General features: G+C 42.0%; 1 protein-coding gene across 2 annotated transcripts in view; it reads right to left on the bottom strand.

Annotated features, from left to right (window-relative positions):
* Positions 1-20,569, bottom strand: part of KIF5A (kinesin family member 5A) — a 35,383-nt gene that overhangs the window by 7,644 nt on the left and 7,170 nt on the right. For both annotated transcript variants that reach the window (XM_081311050.1, XM_081311051.1), the window contains exons 2-23: positions 12,058-12,145; positions 11,893-11,966; positions 11,369-11,473; positions 11,074-11,122; positions 10,617-10,672; positions 9,968-10,055; positions 9,581-9,705; positions 8,543-8,647; positions 8,230-8,378; positions 7,956-8,104; positions 7,499-7,674; positions 5,923-5,991; positions 5,209-5,415; positions 4,824-4,970; positions 3,939-4,127; positions 3,457-3,574; positions 3,046-3,110; positions 2,821-2,930; positions 2,202-2,303; positions 1,206-1,266; positions 896-967; positions 635-739 (exon numbers count right to left, since the gene is read on the bottom strand). In XM_081311050.1, coding sequence (XP_081167176.1) covers positions 635-739; positions 896-967; positions 1,206-1,266; positions 2,202-2,303; positions 2,821-2,930; positions 3,046-3,110; positions 3,457-3,574; positions 3,939-4,127; positions 4,824-4,970; positions 5,209-5,415; positions 5,923-5,991; positions 7,499-7,674; positions 7,956-8,104; positions 8,230-8,378; positions 8,543-8,647; positions 9,581-9,705; positions 9,968-10,055; positions 10,617-10,672; positions 11,074-11,122; positions 11,369-11,473; positions 11,893-11,966; positions 12,058-12,145 — 2,409 coding nt within the window. The remainder of the gene's footprint in view (positions 1-634; positions 740-895; positions 968-1,205; positions 1,267-2,201; positions 2,304-2,820; positions 2,931-3,045; positions 3,111-3,456; positions 3,575-3,938; positions 4,128-4,823; positions 4,971-5,208; positions 5,416-5,922; positions 5,992-7,498; positions 7,675-7,955; positions 8,105-8,229; positions 8,379-8,542; positions 8,648-9,580; positions 9,706-9,967; positions 10,056-10,616; positions 10,673-11,073; positions 11,123-11,368; positions 11,474-11,892; positions 11,967-12,057; positions 12,146-20,569) is intronic.

Raw genomic sequence — 20,569 nt, 5'->3', positions numbered from 1 at the left:
TTCACCTCCCCAGCCCATACCTTTGAAACCCAGTCTTCCACCTAAGGAATCGCAGCAAGAAGGAGGGGGACAGAGAGGCAGCTACTTAATACACAGGAGTTCTGACTGGCTCCAACCAGGGGCTGGTTGAGCCATCTTGAACATATCATTTAATGTCCTATATGCCTGCCCCGGATCTAATGTAGATGTAGCTTCCTTCATGGAAGAAAGCCCAATTCCCTTACTTTTCTTGTCTCCCTGCTTTCCCTCTCTAGCTAAGATCTGACATACTAATATTCCTCTTTTATTTTCTTTCTTAAGTCTACCACTGAGCTACACCCCCAGTCTTCTGCTATCCCTCTTGTACAGTTATGCCTCTTCAATCTTTGTCCAGTTCAACCTCTCCCTCCAAGGTAGGCCTGGGGAATTCTTCTCTGAGCAGAAGTGGGTCAGAAACTTTGAGAAGTGAAAAATAGAAATAAAAGAAAGAACAAAGTAAAAGTGGGACCAAATATGATATAAAGATGGGGTTAGTAGAGAAAAGTAAGGAAAATGTGCAACTAGATTTTCCTAAATCCAAGGGACCACCAAGGATTTGGGTATCATAAGGGACCTGGCCTCAAAAGTTCTCTTCACCTCTTCTTTACATTCTTACCTGTTTGTGAACCTTTGTAAGTTGTTCCAGGTTGTTCTCAAGAAAGGAAATTTTCTGTTTTTGGGAGTGAATCCCCCCACTGTCCTCGGGCTCCATTTCTGCACTCTGCTTAGAGATGGAGAGAAAGATGTGGCTGTCATGAGGCTAACCAGGTCCCAACTAGGTCAGGCCAAGCAAGTTCCATAGAGAACAGCAGGGCCACAGAAGCCTGAGGAGGGGAGGAATATATGGGGCTGGTAAGATGTGGAGGATCTCACTCACTTTCTTGACTCGAGTCGTGACGTCTTGAACGAACAGCTTGCGAAGGTTGTGGAGGGTCTGGAGTTCCCGGGCCTGGAAAAAATGATGGAAAATTGGGGATAGCCAGATACCAGGTCTGCCTACACCCTCCAAAACTATTGGAAACTCAGTCTATACAGTCAAGTGTCACTCATCCCTTAGGAAAAGATGTGTCCTGATTATGCCACAAACTAACTACAAAGGAGAAAGAGCAATGTGGTGAGGAAGAAATTGATGTAGGGAATGCAGCCCTCCCTACCCTGTTAACTTGGTACAGAAGGAAACCACTCACAACTGTCTCCTCCAGACCTTTGAGGTCCTGCTTGGACTGCTCATGTCGCTCGTACAGAAATCTGCAGCAAAAGAAAAGGAGAAGTTAGAAAACAGAAAAATCCTTCAGGACTCCTCCTCCTCTCACCTTCCTACTCCCCATTCCTTTTATCTCTATTTTACTATTATTTATTACATAAGTTGCTCATGTTTTTACTATGCAAAAATCAGAAAAGAATTTTAGAAGAGAGTTAAGAGGAGTTTTTATAAAAAGCCATGATTCTACCACTTACAGAGGAAACGCCTGGTATCCATCTTTGCATACTATTTTAAATAAAAAATTATTTTGAATAATTATTAAATAAAAATATCAAATATCAATATAAAATAAAATATTAAAAATTATTTTGTGGGGCTGCGCTTGTAGCTCAGTGGTAGAGTGCTTGCCTAGCATGTGTGAGGCTCTGGGTTCCATCCTCAGTACCACATAAAAGTAAATAAATGTATCTATTTCTAACTAAAACATAAAATCACTATAAAATTTTTTTTCGTACTAGATACGTATTAGATAGAGGGTTCCAGGGGCCCTCTATCACTGAGCTGCACCTCTAACCCTTTTTATTTTAGGATAAGTTCCCACTAAGTTGCCCCAGGCTGGCCTTAAACTTGCCATCCTCCTGCCTTAGCCTCCCAAGTAGCTTGGTTCCCTGCTTATATACTATTTTTTCTAGGCATATATATCCATATAAATTTTTATGAGATTAGATCATTCAAACTGCTTTGTAACCTGATTTTCACACTTAACAGAACACTTCAAGCCACTTTCCATCCATGTCAGGTTATCCACAGCAGTTGTCATTTTTGGTGGTCTCCATTTTTCTAAACAGTCCCCACCCCATCATATTTGCTTCTGGTGAGTCACTGCATCACGTCTATGTGTGTGTCCTGCCTCTGCAAATGCATCTGAGCAGTTAAGAGCCTACATGGCCACTGGCCTGCCAGCAAACTCCTCACTCACGTCAGCTCCTGAAGCTTAGTGCTCTTCTCATGTTCTTCATTCTTCAGCTTCTCATAGTCAGCCTGAAGTTTCTCCAGCTCTAACTGGAGCTTCTGATTCAGGCTACAGAGGGTCAGGGACATTGGAGAGAAAAAGAGATGTTAATGAACAGGAAGGAAAGACCAGCCCCTCAAACATGTACTTTCTTCTTGTATGAGGGAGTCCAGTTAAAACTAATGCATCTACCTTCAGATATCAGGGGCAGACACAGGTCACACTTCCATGACAGTAAAGAACCCTGAGCTATCTAATAAGGCCAAAAAGGATAGGAATTAGTCTTTAATGCTTCTATCTTCTGAATTTGGGCTGTGAAGTTATATGATTGTTGAGGGAATGACACATGGAATTTAAAGAACCTGGGGCTGGGACTGTAGCTCAGTGGTAGAGCACTTGCCTAGCATGGGTGAGGCATGATATTTGATCCTCAGTACCACATTAAAAGAAAATAAATACATAAAGTTATTTTAAAAATTAAGAAAAAAAAAGAAATTAAAGAACCTGATCCAGAAGGATCATTTGAGTAGACACAACAAGGTAAGTGGGCCCAATGGAGACTGGAGCCACCCTCAGGGATCCTTACTCTTTAAGCTCATCAATAGTCTTCTGCTTTTCATTGATCTCATCCCTGAGCCGGGCTAGCTGCCGGTGATGGGCCTCCCGGTGACTTTCCATCTGCAGCTCCAAGGCCTTCTGCAAACAACCCCACCCCATGCTCAAGAGTCAGACTCCCAGACATGAGTTTCATGAGGGCCAGCACAGCCCTGGCCCTGCCAAGCCCCAGTTGCCCCCCACCCTCCCCACTCACCTTCACTTCATCTGCATCCTGAGTGTCCGGCTCCTTGTCCTTCAAAGCCACTTCATTAACAGTTTCTAAGGGGAAAAGGGGAAGATAGCTTCCATCAAAACTACCTCCTTCAGAAAAAAATTTATGTTGTGACCAGCATTCCAGGCAGGTTAGGGGATGGACCCACAGGGAAGTTCTTCTGGTTAGGACAGTCCAATTTGATACAGCAGGGACAGAAAACAAGGGAGGGTATATGATGCTCATAAAATGACCTATATGCAAAAGCCTGACTAAATAATATATGCGTTCAGGCTGATGCTTTGGGTGAGTGGTTGCTGGGTGGTTTCTTCTGATGTGTGCGACCTTCCCTCCCTGACCCTTTGGAATCTCAGATTCCAGGATGGCTATGATACAGATCTAAGAAGGTTTTACCCTGAGCCTGGAGCTTGGCCAATTCATCACTCAAGGAGTCATAGGACTCTTCCAGGTGTCGCTTCTTCAGCTCCACACTCTGCATGTATTCCGTTAGTGAGCGGATCTTAGCCTCATGCTGGTAGAAGAAGGATGAGGAGAGAAAGGAAACAATGGAGCAAAGCACACAACTTAGGCAGCACCAACTTCCATAAACTCATGCTCTACTCCCAAGTCCTCCTTTCCTGCTGCACCTTCCATGAGGATGTAGGGCTGGGAGCCATTCCCATGGAGACTCTTCCTTCAGAGCCTCAGCTCAGAAAGCAATACCGCCTGAGTCTCTGCTTCTTGACCCCGGATCCTACTCCCTGCCACCCAGCTCTTCTGTTCTTGACTTCCATAGAATGCTGATATTAAGGTGAGTGTTAGGAGTTTTACCTATAACCACACAATATCCTTCTCCCTCCTACATAACCTAAAGGTTCTCAATCTCAGGTAGTCACCTGTGAGATGAGGAGCTGGCAGGATGAGAGCTCCCGCCCAGTCACTTCCATCTTGCGATGACATTCCACCTGGAGGTTCTCTAGCTGCCGACACCGCTTGACTACAGATTTGACCTCCGACTTGATTTTGCTGATGTAGAGTCTGGCCACGGTGAACTCTTCCTCAATGGCCCCACTGATCTCCACCGGCTGAGGGTGGGCAGAGGAGGAAGAGATGCTTCCCTGCAGTAGAGAAGCCTTTACCCGCTCCCTTCTACCTTCTGTACAAATCCACATGCCCAGGGATTCAAGTAGGACAAGTATTTCCCAAGGACCTTTACCAGCTATCCTGGTATTTCACACTAAGGCCCTCTATCTACATTTAAAGATAATCCCCCTCTTCCACCTTAAAAAGCAATATGATTTTCTGTTTCTTCCTTTCCATTTATTTATTTTATTTTGAGGCAAGATATCAACATGTTGTCCAGGCTAGTCTTAAATTCCTGGACTCAAATGATCCTCTTTCCTCAGCCTCCCAAGTAGCCGGGACTACTGACACCACCATACCCAGCTTGATTTTTTTTTTTTTTTGTAGACCAACTGATCCACTTGATTACTCAGGTCAGTCTTCTCACTGCACAGATTTGCATATGTCATTCCTAACTCTGTGCCCCACTTCTTGATCCTGCCACTGGCACACCTCACTTGTTTGTTTGCACCCTTTAGAATGCATCTTTTCAGTGGAGGCTATGCAAACCTCTATTGTTTTCCTGAGTCTAGACTGAAGGCATGCACATTTCTAGGCAATTTGGGCCACCTTTTTCAGTGTCTCAGAGGGTCTGGATTGTCCCACCAGTGCCCAGTGCAAAAATGACCTGAACTAGACTGTTGTCTCTCCCCACTCACCAGCTTAATCTCCCCGTTGCCCACGATGACACTGAACTCACTCAGGTCCTTCATCAGCCCATTCAGCACTTCAGCAATTCGTTTTCGCTGGTGTCCACTGACCTCCTGGAGTCGCTGCAATTCAGACTCCAGGGACAACATGGTGGCCTGGGGACAGCCCCTCAGGTCATTCCCATTGCCATCTTCCTTCTTCCCTCCCCAGTCCAGACAGAGGCTCTCATTTCAGCATGGCAAAGCACAGTGCATGGTGAGGGAGGGTCATAATACACTGAACAGCACTAGAGCGATGCAAACACCACATAGCCCAAAAAGACTCAGAGGTCCCCTTGGACATGGAAGGTGTTCTGAGGTCAGGGAGCCCTTGGACCACTCGTAGGCCACTCACCACCTTCTGGGACAGCTCGTCCACTAGCAGCTGATTCTGCTGGCTCTTTTCCTCTACCTCCTGGGACTTCTGGTCATAGTTTACAGCCAGCTCCTCCAGGGCCTGCAGCACTTCTTTCACCTCATCCTTCGCAGCGTCATTCTCTGACTGCAGGTGGCTCAGCTCCCGCTGGACCTTCTCATTGTCTCCTCGAGTGGACACCAGCAGCTTCAAAGAAGAGGAGGGGCATGTAAAGGAGCATGTAGTCAATGACCACTTCCATGGGCCCTGGGCCTGGGGGAGCCAAGACCCCCCACAAAGCAAAAGTCAAAAGGAAGTAGGCATTATATTTCACAGAAATTGGGAAACAAAACAAAATAAAGAAGGACCTGGGGGCTGTGGCTGTGGCTCAGTGGCTGAGCGCTTGCCTCACATGCACGAGGCACTGGGTTCGATCCTCAGCACCACATACAAAAATATAATAAACAAAACAAAGATATTGTGTCCATCTACAACTAAAATAATAATAATAATAAAAAAGACGGACCTAGACTCCAACAGCAGTGTTTTAGTAACAGCTCAATGAAGTTCTCAGACTGCTATAGTTTGGGGTGACTAGCCCCAAAGAAAAATGGCCCTCTTCCATCTGATTTTAAAGAGGCCTTTTTCACACTTTTCAAGGATGAACATAAACCCCTTCCCTTTAGTGTCTTGCCCTAAATTGTCTTCCAATACCTCCTCCTGGTCCAGCATTTGCTGCTTGAGTTTCTCGATGAGTTGGCTCTGCTGGTTGATCTCATCGTCCTGTTAGAAGCAAGGGGAAGACAGTAAGGGAAGCCACTCCCTCCAGTTTAGAGTTCTGGGACTTTGTGAGAGAGGTAGAATCCCAGTAAAATTCCAGGTAGTTTAGGCTTTGATTTAGAAAGCTCATGTGCTTAAAAGAGGTCTTTTCCTTGACTTCTTTCCCTGACCCCAGCACGCTCTAAATTCCTTTCTTCCAGGAAGTTGATATAACCTTGATAATACACAGCAAAAATCTTTAAATGTTCACATTTAAAAAAAAATATTTTTTAGGGGGCTGGGGTTGTGGCTCAGTGGTAGAGCACTTGCCTTGCATATGTGAGGCACTGGGTTTGATTCTCAGCCCCACATATAAATAAATAAAATAAAGGTCCATTGACAACTAAAAAATATTAAAATATATATATTTTAGTTGTAGATGGACACAATATCTTTATTTTAGTTCTATGTGGTGCTAAGAATCAAACCCAGTGCCTCACACGCACTAGGCAAGCACTCTACCACTGAGCCACAACCCGAGCTCCAAATGTTCACATTTTTTTTTTAATTTTTTTTTTTTTAGCTGTTGATGGACCTTTATTTTATTTATTTATAGTGATGCTAAGAATTGAACCCAGTGCCTCACACATGCTAGGCAAGTGCTCTTCCACTGAACTATAACCCCAGACCCAAATGTTCATATCTTTTAAGAAATCTCATTCTAGCACTCCTTTTTTTCTTTTTTTAAAAAAATATTTTATTAGTTGTTGGTGGCCCTTTATTTATTTTTATGTAGTGCTGAGAATCAAACCCAGTGCCTCACACATGCCAGGCAAGCACTCTACCACTGAGCCACAACCCCAGCCCCACTTTAGCACTCCTTTCTAACCAAATCATTCAAACAAAATCTTGTGCAGAAGAGGCAAAGATAGTCATTTCAGAGTTATTATTAATAGGAAAAAAAACCCCTACAAGCCCTGTAATAAGTGAATTGTTAAATAAGTGGACCCCTAGGCAGTAATTTAAAAATACTTTTAACTGTGCATGGTGGCCCACACCATAATCCCAGCAGCTCAGGAGGCTGAGGCAGGAGGATTGCAAGTTCAAGGCCAGACTCAGTAACTTAGCAAGGCCCTAAACAACTTATTGAGACCCTGTCTCAAAATTTTAAAAAAAGGGATGGGGATGTGGCTCAGTAATAAAGCACCCCTGGGTTTAATTCTTTTTATGAAGAATTATTAATTGAGTAAAAATGCTCATAATAGAACACTAAATGAAAAAAATTAGATGTAAAATTGCAATATATCTCAAGTGTATGATATATCCATAGAGGAAACCAAAATGTTAGCAGTATTATTTCTAAATAGTGGGGTGATGGATGGTAATAATTTTCTTCTGTATATTTTTATTTATTTTCCACATTTCAAAAATGAGCATTTATCCCTTTTAAAATCATAAAAAAAGGCAGTATAAGCTAAAATTTTAAATCCCATGCCTCTTATCTAACTGTGCCCTCCCCGGCTGCCCTTACCTTGTCATCAAGCTGCTTATATAGGCGGCGGATCTCCTCCTCATATTTCTGCCGCTCCTCAGGTGCGATACGCACCACAATGGATGAGTTGTCATTCACAGGGGTCTCCTCACAGAGCTCGGCCCCCAGGGCTGCATCCTCCCCAGCCAGACGTTCTGTCTCAGGCACATTCTCTCCTGGCAGAGGGGCAGAAGAAGGGGGGGAAATGGGAGAAGAGAAAGCTACGTGCACAAGTCTTTCCCCCCTCACTCCAAGTCCTCATCTCTTTCCTGCAGGAGCTGCAGGGGACAGTCCATGCCCTCACTCCCTTCCCTCATGACTGCTGCACTGCACTCTTCCAGAAACACAGCCCTCCTTCCTGAAGGTAGCCTGGCCCTAAACACAGCCAAGCAGGGCTGTCCCTCCCACTGCCTCTCATTCCCACAGGATCCCCATCTAACCAGGATCGCCATCTAACCATTGCGCCAGCGGCTCAGCTCAGCCTCCAGCTTTGCAATTGTTTCCTTCTGGGCCTTGGTCTTCTCCTTCTCCTTCTCATATTTCTTCTTCCACTGCTCGGCAGTCAACTCCAGATTTACTGAGGCAGTGTTCTTAATGGTCTTTGCCCTGGATGAAGAGAATAAGAAAGCGACGAAACCTGTGTTAGGCTTGGGTGACACCTGAGGGAGAGAGCCTCAGGGTCTGGAGAGGGAACTGGCTCCCAATGTCCCTCTAGGGACTCTGCCACTGACCGCTGTCCAAACATCAGTGTAGACTTGGTCTCTGCATCATTGTAACTGGATGGTGAGCAGCAGATGAACATAGTTGTACGGCAGTTTCCTCCCAGAGAGTCCTGAAGAATCCGTGTCATTTTGCTATCACGATATGGAACGTAGCTTTTCTGGGAGAGAATGGAGGCCATGACTTAGAAAAATAAATTCAAAAGGAAATCAAAAGAACAGTAGTGCTGCCTAAGGATCAAGCAACCTACAAGTTGGGGCATAATTAAAGAGGGACACTGGGAGAAGGTGTAGTTGGGGTGAAGGGGACTTAGGAAACACTTACAGTGCCCTCTGCTAATGCAGAGATCACATTCCCCAGGGCAGACAGCGACTTGTTGATATTCTTTGCCTCATCCAGCACAGCTCCCTCTGCTCCAGTCTTGCTAACCTGCCAGGGTATTAGGAGACAAGTGTTATCAGGAGCAGCTACAAAGACTGTCACAGTCTCTTTTCTACTTGGGGACCCAGTCCAAAAATGGGGGGAGGGAATGGAGAAGAGGACAAGTAAGAGGTATTAGCCAGAATCAGGGAAGGCCTTTCCTCCATTCTACTATACTCTCTTGCCAAAGGCCACTCCCATTGCCATATTATATAATTCTATTTATTTGAAATATTCAGGACAGGCAAATCTACAGAGACAGAGAATAGATAAGTGGTTGCCAGAAAATGGACAGAGGGGATAATGGGAAGTGACTATTAATGGGTGATAAAAATGTTCTGGAATTAGACAGTGGTAATGGTTATACAACCTTGAGAACATACTAAACCCACTAAATTGTACACTCTAAAATGGTGAACTTTCTGATTATAAATATCTCAATTAAAAAAATTTAGTTGTAGATGAACACAATACCTTTATTTTATTTATTTTTTGTGGTGCTGAGGATTGAACCAGTGCCTCACATGTGCTAGGCCAGTGCTCTACCACTGAGCCACAACCCCAGCCCTGAATATCTCAATTTTAAAGGTTTTTGTTTTGTTTTGTTTTTTGGTACTAGAGAGTTAATCCAGGGGCACTTAACCACTGAGCAACATTCCTAGCCCTTTTTATTTTGAGGCAGGTTCTCACTAAGTTGCCCTGTTAACCACTGAGCCACATCACAGTCTATTTTTACTTTTTAGTTTGAGACAGAGTCTCACTGCATTGCTTAGGGCCTTGCTAAGTTGCTGAAGCTGGCCTTGAACTTGTGATCCTCCTGTCTTGGCCTCCCAAGTCACTGAGATTACAGGCGTGTGCCACCACACTAATCTTAAAAAAAAAAAAAAAATTCTTTTAATTATAAAACAAGTAACCTCCCCACCAACCCATAGGACCCCTAACCTTCTCACTCCCAGCCAGGTCCACGAGATACAACTTCCCACTGAGCTTCTGCTCAGTCTCCATGTTCTCCTGCTTGATGTTGATGAGGAAGATGCTGTGGCTTCGAGAGCTGTGTTCATTCATGTCTGTAGAGGAGAAATGTGACAGGTATCAACCCCTGTGAACCTGCACCCCTCAATCCCAGCTGCTACTGGCTGCCATTCCCACCCATTGAAAGAGAAGGGACCTGCCAGGACCAGCCCTGCCATTTCATCTCCCAGGCAGTGGATGCACAGGCAAGGGGGCCCTCTGCTGAAGGACAATGTCCTCCCTTGCTTGCTGGTTGCCCAGGGGACACAGAAGAGAGGGAGGCCCCTAGATTCAAGAACCCTTTAGATCCCTACTCACTGGTGACAGCAACATGACGATTTGATTTTCCCTCATCAATCACATCCAAAATCTCCTCTGGGCTGGACACAAAGCGTTCAGTACAGCCCTGCAGGGGGCAAATAGACAGTGACCTATAAACTCTGATCTGCAAATTAAGTTGCCTGAACACTTTCCAAGCGACCTTTTAAGATGCTGCCTTTTTTCCAGGTGCACTGGCACATGCCTCAGCTTGGGAGGCTGAGGCAGGAGGATCATGAGTTCAAAGCCCGCTGCAGCAAAAGAGAAGTGCTAAGAAACTCAGTGAGACCCTGTCTCTAAATAAAATACAAAATAGGGCTGGGGATGTGGCTCAGTGGTCAAGTGCCCCTGAGTTCAATCCCTGGTACCCCCACCCCCCCGGTAAAAAAAAAAAACAACTCAAACAGATGCTGTCTTTTGGGCTAGGGATGTAGCTTAGCAGTAGAGTACTTGTCTACTTGTCTAACATGTGCAAGGCCCTGGGTTTGATCCCCGGAGACAAAAGAAAAGTCATCGTTTCCAAGCACCCTGACTCTCATAGGCCCCTTAGCGTATCTTATCCCTTTAAATTCTGGGTCTTTGGCCCACCCTCTTCCCTCATCCCATTCTGGATACACTGACTCCACACCAGTGTCTCGCCCACTCTCACCTTGACAAATGGGACCCGGTTCTTGTCCTCATGCACAGAAAGGTTTGTCTTGGTCACTGAATCAAGATAATGCAGAGTGAGTAAAACCAGCATTTCCACCCCACCCCTCTGCACCCTGTAGTCAACTTGGATGGTGGTTTCTTCTATGTGCTAAATGGAGGAGGGCTTCCCAATGAAGCCTAAACTCCATGTTCCCACTGAAGGCTCAATTCTTCCTCCTTGTCTTCCTCAGGGCTCCAGCTGCAGGGTTCCATCTCCTCTTGAGCTGTGTATATGTAAACTCTAAGCTCATCTTCTGAGCCTCTAAGTTTTTGGAAATTCTTGGTGAGGGAAGCTAAAAGACTCAGGTGTGAAGATGTGTATTTTGTATGCCAAATGGCACCAATCCCCACAGCAAGCTGATCTTCCTTTCCTCACTCTCCTCACACACTCTAACCCAGTGAAGTTAAACACTTACCATCCAGAAGGTCACGAATTTTATCCAGGTAAATCTCAAAATAAGAGACCTGGTTTGGGAGAAAGGAGTATGAATTAAAGAGGGCTTATCTTAAATCTAATGTGGGAATTCCAAACTAATGTGACCTGCTCAAAGGATAGTGGTGGGTATGAAGAACAGAAAAGAACATCTTAGTGGAGGTAACCAGAGAGGGAGAGTAACATTGGGGAGCCCAGGATCTTTAGCAGGTTCACTCTAGATTTTCTCCTCCCAGTCCCTATCTGAAGATACCCAGCTGTCATGATGCCCTGATCACCTTGATGTGGAACTCAAGGTTCTCATCCATGGAGTAGATGTGGTTGAAGATGTCTCGGGCAATCCGGGGAATGATTCCCATCAGCTGAGGGTCATGTAGCTTTCCCTGGGGAGTGAGGATATTCTAGCATGAGACTGAGACTCGAGAAGGATGAGACAACTTCAGGTATACAAGTGAACACAAAGGTAAGAGGTGATAGGAAGAGCATCCTAAGGTAGGAGGTGAGGTGGTTACCACCATGTCTACCTTTTAGTGGAAGGAGATAACTGAGCAGCCCTTTGGACTTCCACTGTTGCTACTTTTGCAGATCAAAAGACAACTAGAGCAGTAGGAAGGAGCAAAACTGCAGCAGATTGAAAGGATTCCATTAAACTTCCCTTAAAATATTGCCTCTCAGCTCATCCTGTGTACCCATCTGCATCTGAACCAGGCAACCTTTGATTCCTAGATCTTCCCCCACTGAAAGTCCTTGATCTGCCACTTTCATTCCTAGCTCCTTATTCCAACAAAGTCAGAACCCTCACCTCCATGGTATGTGTTTTCCCTGAGGATGTCTGTCCATAAGCAAAAATGGTGCCATTGTAGCCAGCAAGGACATCTGGAAGAGATGGTGGATAAACATAGGTGGAGATAAGTGAGGCAGGGAATGAGAAGCCTGAGAAAATACATTCTAAAAAGACATCCATTACCTTTGACAATCTGCATGGCACATGCATGATAAACTTGCTCTTGAGTCGTGTTTGGGGGGAACACACGGTCAAAGACATATGGCTTCCCCTGGAGTGAAAATAAGAAATGTTGGCCATCATTAGGAAAAGTGGAAGGGAGAAGAAATGCACAGACCCATCCATCAGCCTAATAAAGGCACCCCATTCTTCAATCCTCCAAATACATGGAAAATATAGGGGACAAGAGAAATTGGAGAGAGAAGTAAACTGCAGAAGTGAAGAACAATTCATTAACAATAAAAAGCACCTCGAAATTTTAAAATATCTTCCTCAATAAACCCATTTGTTGGGGCTCCTGTTGTAGCTCAGTGGTACAGCACTTGCCTAGCACATGTGAGGCACTAGGTTCAATTCTCAGCACCACATACAAAAGAATAAATAAAAATAAAGGTTCATCAACAACTAAAAATAATTTTAAAAATTAAATAAACCCATTTGTCTTAATATGGAAAGGTCTTCAAGATAAATTAAGTGAAAGATACAAAGTTAGCAGCCTAGGCAAAACATGTTCCCTACAATTTAAATGAAACATATACTCAGAGTTCTTGGGAAAACATTAATACAAGTTCTGTCTTGTGAAAAGAATATATGAAATCAGAAATATAGGTCTCTTTGGGGCTGGAATTGTAGCTCAGCGGTAGAGTGCTTGCCTCATATGTGTGAGGCACTGAGTTTGATTCCTAGAACCACATATAAATAAGCAAAAACAAAAAAAAAGTCCATCAACAACTAAAAAATTAAAAAAAAAAAGAAATATGGGTCTCCCTTTAAAAAGGGAATCAGGGGCTAGAGTGTGGCTCAGTAGTAGAGTACCTGCAAAGCATGAGGCCCTGGGTTCAGTCTCCAGCACTGCAATGTAAAAGTGTAGAAGCAAATCATTCAGACCCACAAGTACTTTGTTTAATTTAGGTAATATGTTTCAAGTTATATGTACTGATAAGAAAACTAATATATATATATATATATATATATATATATATATATATATATATATATATAACACATATGTATATAGAGAATATATAGGAGATAGATTGATTGATTGATTGATTTATATTTATATATACTTTTTTTTTTTTTTGTACCAGGGATTGAACCCAAAGGAGCTTAAGCACTGAGACACATCTCCAGTCCTGTATATTTTTTCTATTTTGAGACAGTGTCTCACTAAGTTGCTTAGGGCCTCACTAAGTTGCTGAGGCTACTGAGGCTGGATCCTCCTGCCTTAACCTCCAGAGCTGCTGGAACTACAGGTGTTTGCCCTGGCTAAGATACAAACTATTTAAAACTCAGGAAACTAAACAAAAAAATTATTTGACATCTAATCATGTTAAAAGTCAGATCCTTGCTAAAATTAAATAAGATTATGTTTTTTCTCCAAGTGACAAATTTCCCAGTAGTGTTTACCTGCTAGTCAGTACAAAGAGACAGTAACTTACATGTCAAATTGTATAACTAGAGTTCATCTTTATCCAACTGAAATATAAAGCTCTAGATCTATAGACACCAGAGTTTGGGAGAAATGTTTTAACAAATTAAGGAAGGCCATAAATTTTAGCTAAAGCTGAACATGAGACTCTAGGTTTATATTCCATCAATATACACAGAATTTTTTTCCTAGAAGAAATTATGCAAAAATCTTGACAGTGTTTACTGCGGAGAGAAACTGGGAGAGAGAGTTTCTGTTTTTCATTGAGTATCCTGTAGTTTACATTTTTTAACCATTTAAAAGTATTATATTCAAGATTTTTTAATGTCAAAGATGATGAGAAAATAGTACAATCATTTGTTTTCTTCTTTGAAAGTTTTGTTTTGAGACAGGGTTTTACTAGGTTGCCCAGGGTGGCCTCAAATTTGTGATGCTCCTCCTTAAGTGTCCTTAGTAGGGCTGGGGATGTGGCTCAACGCGCTTGCCTGGCATGCGTGCGGCCCGGGTTCGATCCTCAGCACCACATACCAACAAAGATGTTGTGTCCGCCGAGAACTAAAAAATAAATATTAAAAATTAAGTGTCCTTAGTAACTGGGATTACAGGTATGTGCCACTGTGCCCAGCATAATAAATGTTACTTTATAAATATTAAAAAAATAAACCTGGCTTCTGGAAAAAAAATCAGCCAGAAATATGTATATGTCCTCTTAGTAGTGAAAGCTCTAAGACCCAAGAAACAGCTGGGTGTAGTGGTAGAACACTTGCCTAACATACACAAGGCCCTGGGTTGGATCCCCAACACCATAAAAAAAAAAAAAAAAAAGATTAAAGCCCAAGAAATAGTATCCACAAAGGAAAAGATGTTGGAAAGGCACTCTTTTTAAAGAAGGAAGTGCTATAACTGATAAACTGACAGCACCTTTCTGAAGAATCATTCTATTAAATTCCTAAACATCCAGACTGTTCATACTCTCTACCAGGATTCTAGCACTGAGAACACATTTTATAAAACACTTGGCAAAGCACTTAAAGTTGGATATAAAAGAATGTTCACTGGAGTGGTTGGAGTTAGAGAAAAACTGGGCCAAGCATAGTGGTACACATCTATAATCCCAATTCCTGGAAAGCTATAGCAGTATGATTACAAGTTCAAGATCAGCCTGAGCAATTTACCAAGACCCTGTCTCAAAAATAAAAATAAAAAGCAGGTGTGGTGGCACACACTTGTAATCCCAGTGGCAGTAAGCTGAGGCAGGAGGATTGCAAATTCAAAGCCAGCCTCAGCAACTTAGTGAGACCCTAAGCAACTTAGCAAGATTCTGTCTCAAAATAAAATATAAAAAGGGCTGGGAATGTAGCTCAGTGGTTAAGTGCCCCTGGGTTCAATCCCCAGTATAAAAAAATAATTAATTACTTAATAAAAAATAAAAAGGCCTAGGGGTGTTGTTCAGTGGTAGAGCATTTGACAAGCAAGTGCAAGACTCTTGAGTTCAATTCTTAGCACCACAAAAAAAGAAAGGAAGGAAGAAAGGGAAGGAGGAAGGAGAGGATGAAAGAGGAATAGAGGGAGGGAGGAAGGGTAGAAAGGGAGGAAGGAAAAGTAACAGTAATTCAAATATCCATCAAGAGGCTGGAAGTGCTGGAGTTATGGCTCAGTAGTAGAGCGCTCACCTGGCATGTGTGAGGCACTGGATTCTAGTCAGGTACAGCGGCACACACCCCAGCACCATATATAAGTAAATAAATAAAACAAAAACCTATCAACAACTTAAAAAAAAAATATATATATATATATACACATATATGTGTGTATATATATGTGTGTGTGTGTGTGTGCGCGCGCGCACACACACACACACACACACACACACACATTATTTATTTATTTATTTATAAATAACAATCTTTTTTTTTTTTTCTTTTTATGGTGCTTGGGATTGAACCCATGGTGGCCTTATGCATGCAAGGCAAGCATTCTACCAATTGAGCTATATCCCCAGCTCCAAAATAACAATCTTTTAAAAAATAAATAAATAAAAGAAAGAGGCTGGAGACAAGGTCAGGGGTGCAAACCTGTAATTCCAGTGACTCAGGAGGCTGAGACAGGAGGACCACAAGTTCAAGACCAGCCTCAGCAATTTGGTGAGACCTTAAGCAACTTAGCAAGATCCTGTTTCAAAACCAAAACCAAACAACAACAACAAAGACAGCTGGGGGTGTAACTCAGTGGTGAAGTGCCACTGTGTTCAATCCCCAGTACAAAAAGAAATTTTATTTAAAGAAGAGAATAGAGTGTGGCTCAGTTGTAGAGTATGTGTTTAGCATGTATAAGGAGTTTGAGTGGGATTGAGTCAGGTATAGTGGCAAACACCCCAGTGACTCACAAGGCTCAGAAAGGAGGATGGCAAGTTAGAGGCCAGCCTGGGCAACTTGGCAAAACCTTGTCTCAAAATTAAAAATAAAAAGGACTTAGGGTGTGGCTTAGTGGTAGACTACCCCTGGATTCAGTCCTCATTACCACACACACAAAAATACTTGTGCAACTCAAGAACTGCTATCATAAATATATCATAAATTGATGTTATGCCAGGTGCAGTGGCCCAGCAGCTTGGGAGGCTGAGGCAGGAGGATTGTGAGTTCAAAGCCAGCCTCAGCAACTTAGCAAGTCCCTAAACAACCCAGCAAGACCTTGACTCTAAATAAAATATAAAAAAAGGGCTGGGGATGTGGTTTAGTGGTTAAGTGCCTCTGGATTCAATCCCCAATACTAAAAAATTAAAAATAAATTGATGTTTTGATGGCTCCTAAATATATGAATCCATGCTCAACCTCACTGTCAAGCCAAACATATATTAAAACTATGAAACACTGTTTTTTTTAATATATCAAAGTGGTCATAGTAAAATATTTGGCAATATACCTCACTGGTGAAAATTTGAGTAAACAGATATTTGTTCATACTGCTGGAAATAAAGATAGGACAGGCAATTTGGAAATAGTTCTTACATTTTTAAGTACATACACTTTATGACTTCCACTTTTAAAAATGTATCCTATATACTCACTGCACATATGCCCCGCTGCACCCCATTCAATTGTTTATAATGGCAAATTATTAGAACAATCCTAAAAGCACATCAATAGGGGAGCTGGGCATGATGGTGCATGCCTGTAATCCCAGTGGCTCAGGAGGCTGAGGCAGGAGGATTGCAAGTTCAAAGCCAACCTCAGCACCTTATTGAGGCATAAAACAATTTAATGAGACCCTATCTCAAAATAAAAAATAAAAAGGGCTAGGGATGTGGGACTGGGGTTGTGGCTCAGCGGTAGAGTGTTTGCCTGGCACGTGTGAGGCACTGGGTTTGATCCTCAGCATCACAATAAAAATAAATAAAGGTACTGTGTCCATCTACAACTAAATATATATATATATATATATATTTTTTTTTTTTTTAAAGGGCTAGGGATGTGGCTCGGAGCTTAAATGCCCCTAGGTTCAATCCCTGGTACCCCCCAAAATAAATCAATATCAATAAGGAGCTGTTTAAATAAATTATGGTATGTCTCTGCAACAATTATACACATGCTAAAAAGAATGAATTGGGCTGGGGTTGTGGCTCAGCGGTGGAGTGCTTGCCTAGCATATGTGAGGCCCTGGGTTCAATCCTCAACACCACATAAAAATAAATCAATAAAATAAAGGTATTCTGTCAAACTACAACTAAAAAATAAATTTAAAAAAAAGAATGAATTGGACCTTTATGTGTTGATAGGGAAAGATCTCCAAGACTCAGCAGTGAGTTAAAAAGAAAAAAAAGCAAGGCACAGAATGGTAGATATAGTATGCTATCATCTGTGTAAAAAAAAAAAAAAAAGTACAAATGTATGGTAGTTTTAGAAGAGTCCATAGAAACTGGTGACAGTTACCTTCCTTTTTTTTTGTACTGGAAATTGAATTCAGGGTTGCTTTACCACTGAGCCTTTTTATTTTTTATTTTGATACAAAGTCTTACTAAATTGCTGAGGCTGGCCTCAAACTTGTAATCCTCTTGCCTCAGCCTCCCTGGGATTACATCACGGTGCCTGGCAACAACTACCTTCTGAAAGGAGAACTAGGTGGCCAGGGAAGAAAATAGCAAGAAGAATGACTTTTCATTGACTATCTTTCTCTGTCATTTAAATTTTATCACCTAGGAATATGAAACATTCAAAAATTAAATTAAAAATTATAAGCCAGGCATGGTGTCACATTCCTGTAATCCCAGCAACTCCAGAGGCTGAGGCAGGAGGATCCCAAGTTCAAAGCCAATCTAGGCAACTTAGCAAGACCCTATTTCTAAATAAAAAATAAAAAGGACTGGGGATGTAGCTCAGTGGTAGAGTGCCCCTGAGTTCAATCCCTAGTACTACAAAAATAGAGAAAATCAAAAAATAATAATAGCATTAAGTAATAATAGAAAAATTAATAAATAATAGAAATAAATAAACTGCTGAAGTAAAAAATTGTAAAGTAATAAATAAAATTACTTAAAAAGATTTAACAGGATTGGGAATGTGGCTCAACAGTAGATCACTTGCCTAGCATGTGTGAGGCCCTGGATTTAATCCCTAGTATCATAAAAAAATTGTATAAGAAAATTGTAATGAGCTCTTTCTCTTCAATGAGGCTCCAGAGCTGCAGATGCAGAGATGTAGATCTCTGTGAAAACCATGATGGGCAAGGCCATCACCCTCAAGGTCGAAGTGACACCACTGAGAATGTCAAAGCCAAAATGCAAGACAAGGAAGGCATCAGCAATGTCTGATATTTGCGGGCAAACAGCTGGAGGATGGCTGCACTCTCTCAGATTACAACATCCAAAGAGTCCATACTGCACCTGGTCCTTTGCCTGCGAGATGGAATCATTGAGCCTTCCCTGTACCAGCTTGTCTAGAAGTACTACTGTGACAAAATGATCTGTTGCAAGTATTATGCCTGCCTGCAATCCCGGGGCTTTCAACTTCCACAAAATGTAGTGTGGCCACTACAATATTTCCCTCCCAAGAAGGTCAAATAAAGCCCCTCCATTGACTGTTTTCCCCAAAGGTGGCTCCTGCCCAAGCCCCATGCATGGAAGTTTCCCTTACATTGACTGGGATAGTTAGTGGAGAAAATGGATTACAAAAAATACATAGGGCTGACACCCTGGCCCAATAGAAGAAAAAGTAGGCCCAAATCTTTATCATGTTGAATTAGGCCCTGACTTCCTTAACACGATTCCTATATATATATATAGTACAAGAAATAAAATCAAGAATCAATAAATGGGATGGATTGAAAAGCTTCTTGTCAGCAAAAGAAACAATCAGTGAGGTGAAGAGAGAGCCTACAGGATGGGAGCAAATTTTTACCACACACACATCAGATAGAGCACCAATCTTTAGGATATACAAAGACCTCAAAAACTGAGTACCAAACAACCAAATAACCCAATCAATAAATGCGCAAAGGGCTGGGGATGTGGCTCAAGCGGTAGCGCGCTCGCCTGGCATGCGTGCGGCCCAGGTTCGATCCTCAGCACCACATACAAAGATGTTGTGTCCGCTGAAAACTAAAAAATAAATATTAAAAAAATTCTCTCTCTCTCTCTCTCTCTCTCTCTCTCTCTCTCTCTCTCTCTCTCTCCCTCTCCCCTCTCTCACTTTCTCTTTAAAAAAAAAATAAAAAATAAAAATAAATGCGCAAAGGAACTGAACAGACACTTCTCAGAAGATGATATACAAATCAAATCAACAAATTTATGAAAAAATATTCAACATCTCTAGCAATTAGAGAAATGCAAATCAAAACTACTCTAGGTCTGAGGTTGTAGCTCAGTGGTAGAGAGTTGCCTCACATGTGTGAGGCCCTGGGTCCGATGATCAGCACCACATAAAAATAAATAAATAAAAATAAAGATATTGTGTCCATCTACAACTAAAAAAATATGTTTAAAAAACTTCTCTAAGATTTCATCTCACTCGAGTCAGAATGGTAGCTATTAATAATACAAACAACAGAGCTGGGGTTGTGGCTCAGTGGTAAAGCACTTGCCTAGCATGTGTGAGGCACTGGGTTCAATTCCCGGAACCACATAAAAATAAAAACAAATAAAATTAAGTTACGTGTCCAATTACAACTAAAAATACATGTATGTATAAAAAGAATACAAACAAAAAGTGTTGGTAAGGATGTAGGGAAAAAGGCACACTCATACATTGCTGGTGGGACTGCAAATTGGTGCAACCAACCTGGAAAACAGTATGGAGATTCCTTGGAAAACTTGGAATGGAACCACCATTTGACCCAGCTATCCCACTCCTTGGTTTATACCCAAAGGACTTAAAAACAGCTACAGTGATGTAGCCACATCAATGTTTATAGCAACACAATTCACAATAGCTAAGCTATGGAACCAACCTAGATGCCCTTCAACAGATGAATGGATAAAGAAAATGTGGTACATATACACATTTGAATAGAATATTATTGAATGGAATAATATTAAATGGAATATTACTCAGCATTAAAAGAGAATAAAATCATGGCATTTGCAGGTAAATGGATGGAGTTGAAGAATATCTACTATGTGAAGTAAGCCAATTCCAAAAAACCAAAGGCTGAATGTTTTCTCTGATATGTAGCTGCTGATCCATATGGGGGTGGGAGGGAACATGAGGGAAATGGGGAGGGAGGGGAAGGGAGAGTGTATGGGGGTAGGAAAGATGGTGGAATGAAATGGACATCATTACCCTAAGTACATGCATGAAGACACGAATGGTATGACTCTACTTTGTGTACAACCAGAGAAATGAAAAATTGTAATCTATATGTGTACTATGAAATGCATTCTGCTGTCATGTATAACAAACTAGAATAAGTGAATAAATTTAAAAAACAAACAACAAATACATAGGGCTGGGTGTATAGCTTAGTGGTTAGAGTACATGGTTAACATGGACAAAGACCTGGGTTCAATTCCCAGCACCAAAAAATGCTTTTAATTACATGTATATATATATA

Source organism: Spermophilus citellus (assembly GCF_964194105.1).
Source record: "Spermophilus citellus genome assembly, chromosome: 10".
Classification (NCBI taxonomy): Eukaryota; Metazoa; Chordata; class Mammalia; order Rodentia; family Sciuridae; genus Spermophilus; species Spermophilus citellus.
Note: the sequence above shows the minus strand (reverse complement) of the source record. Positions and strands in the feature narration are given on the sequence as shown.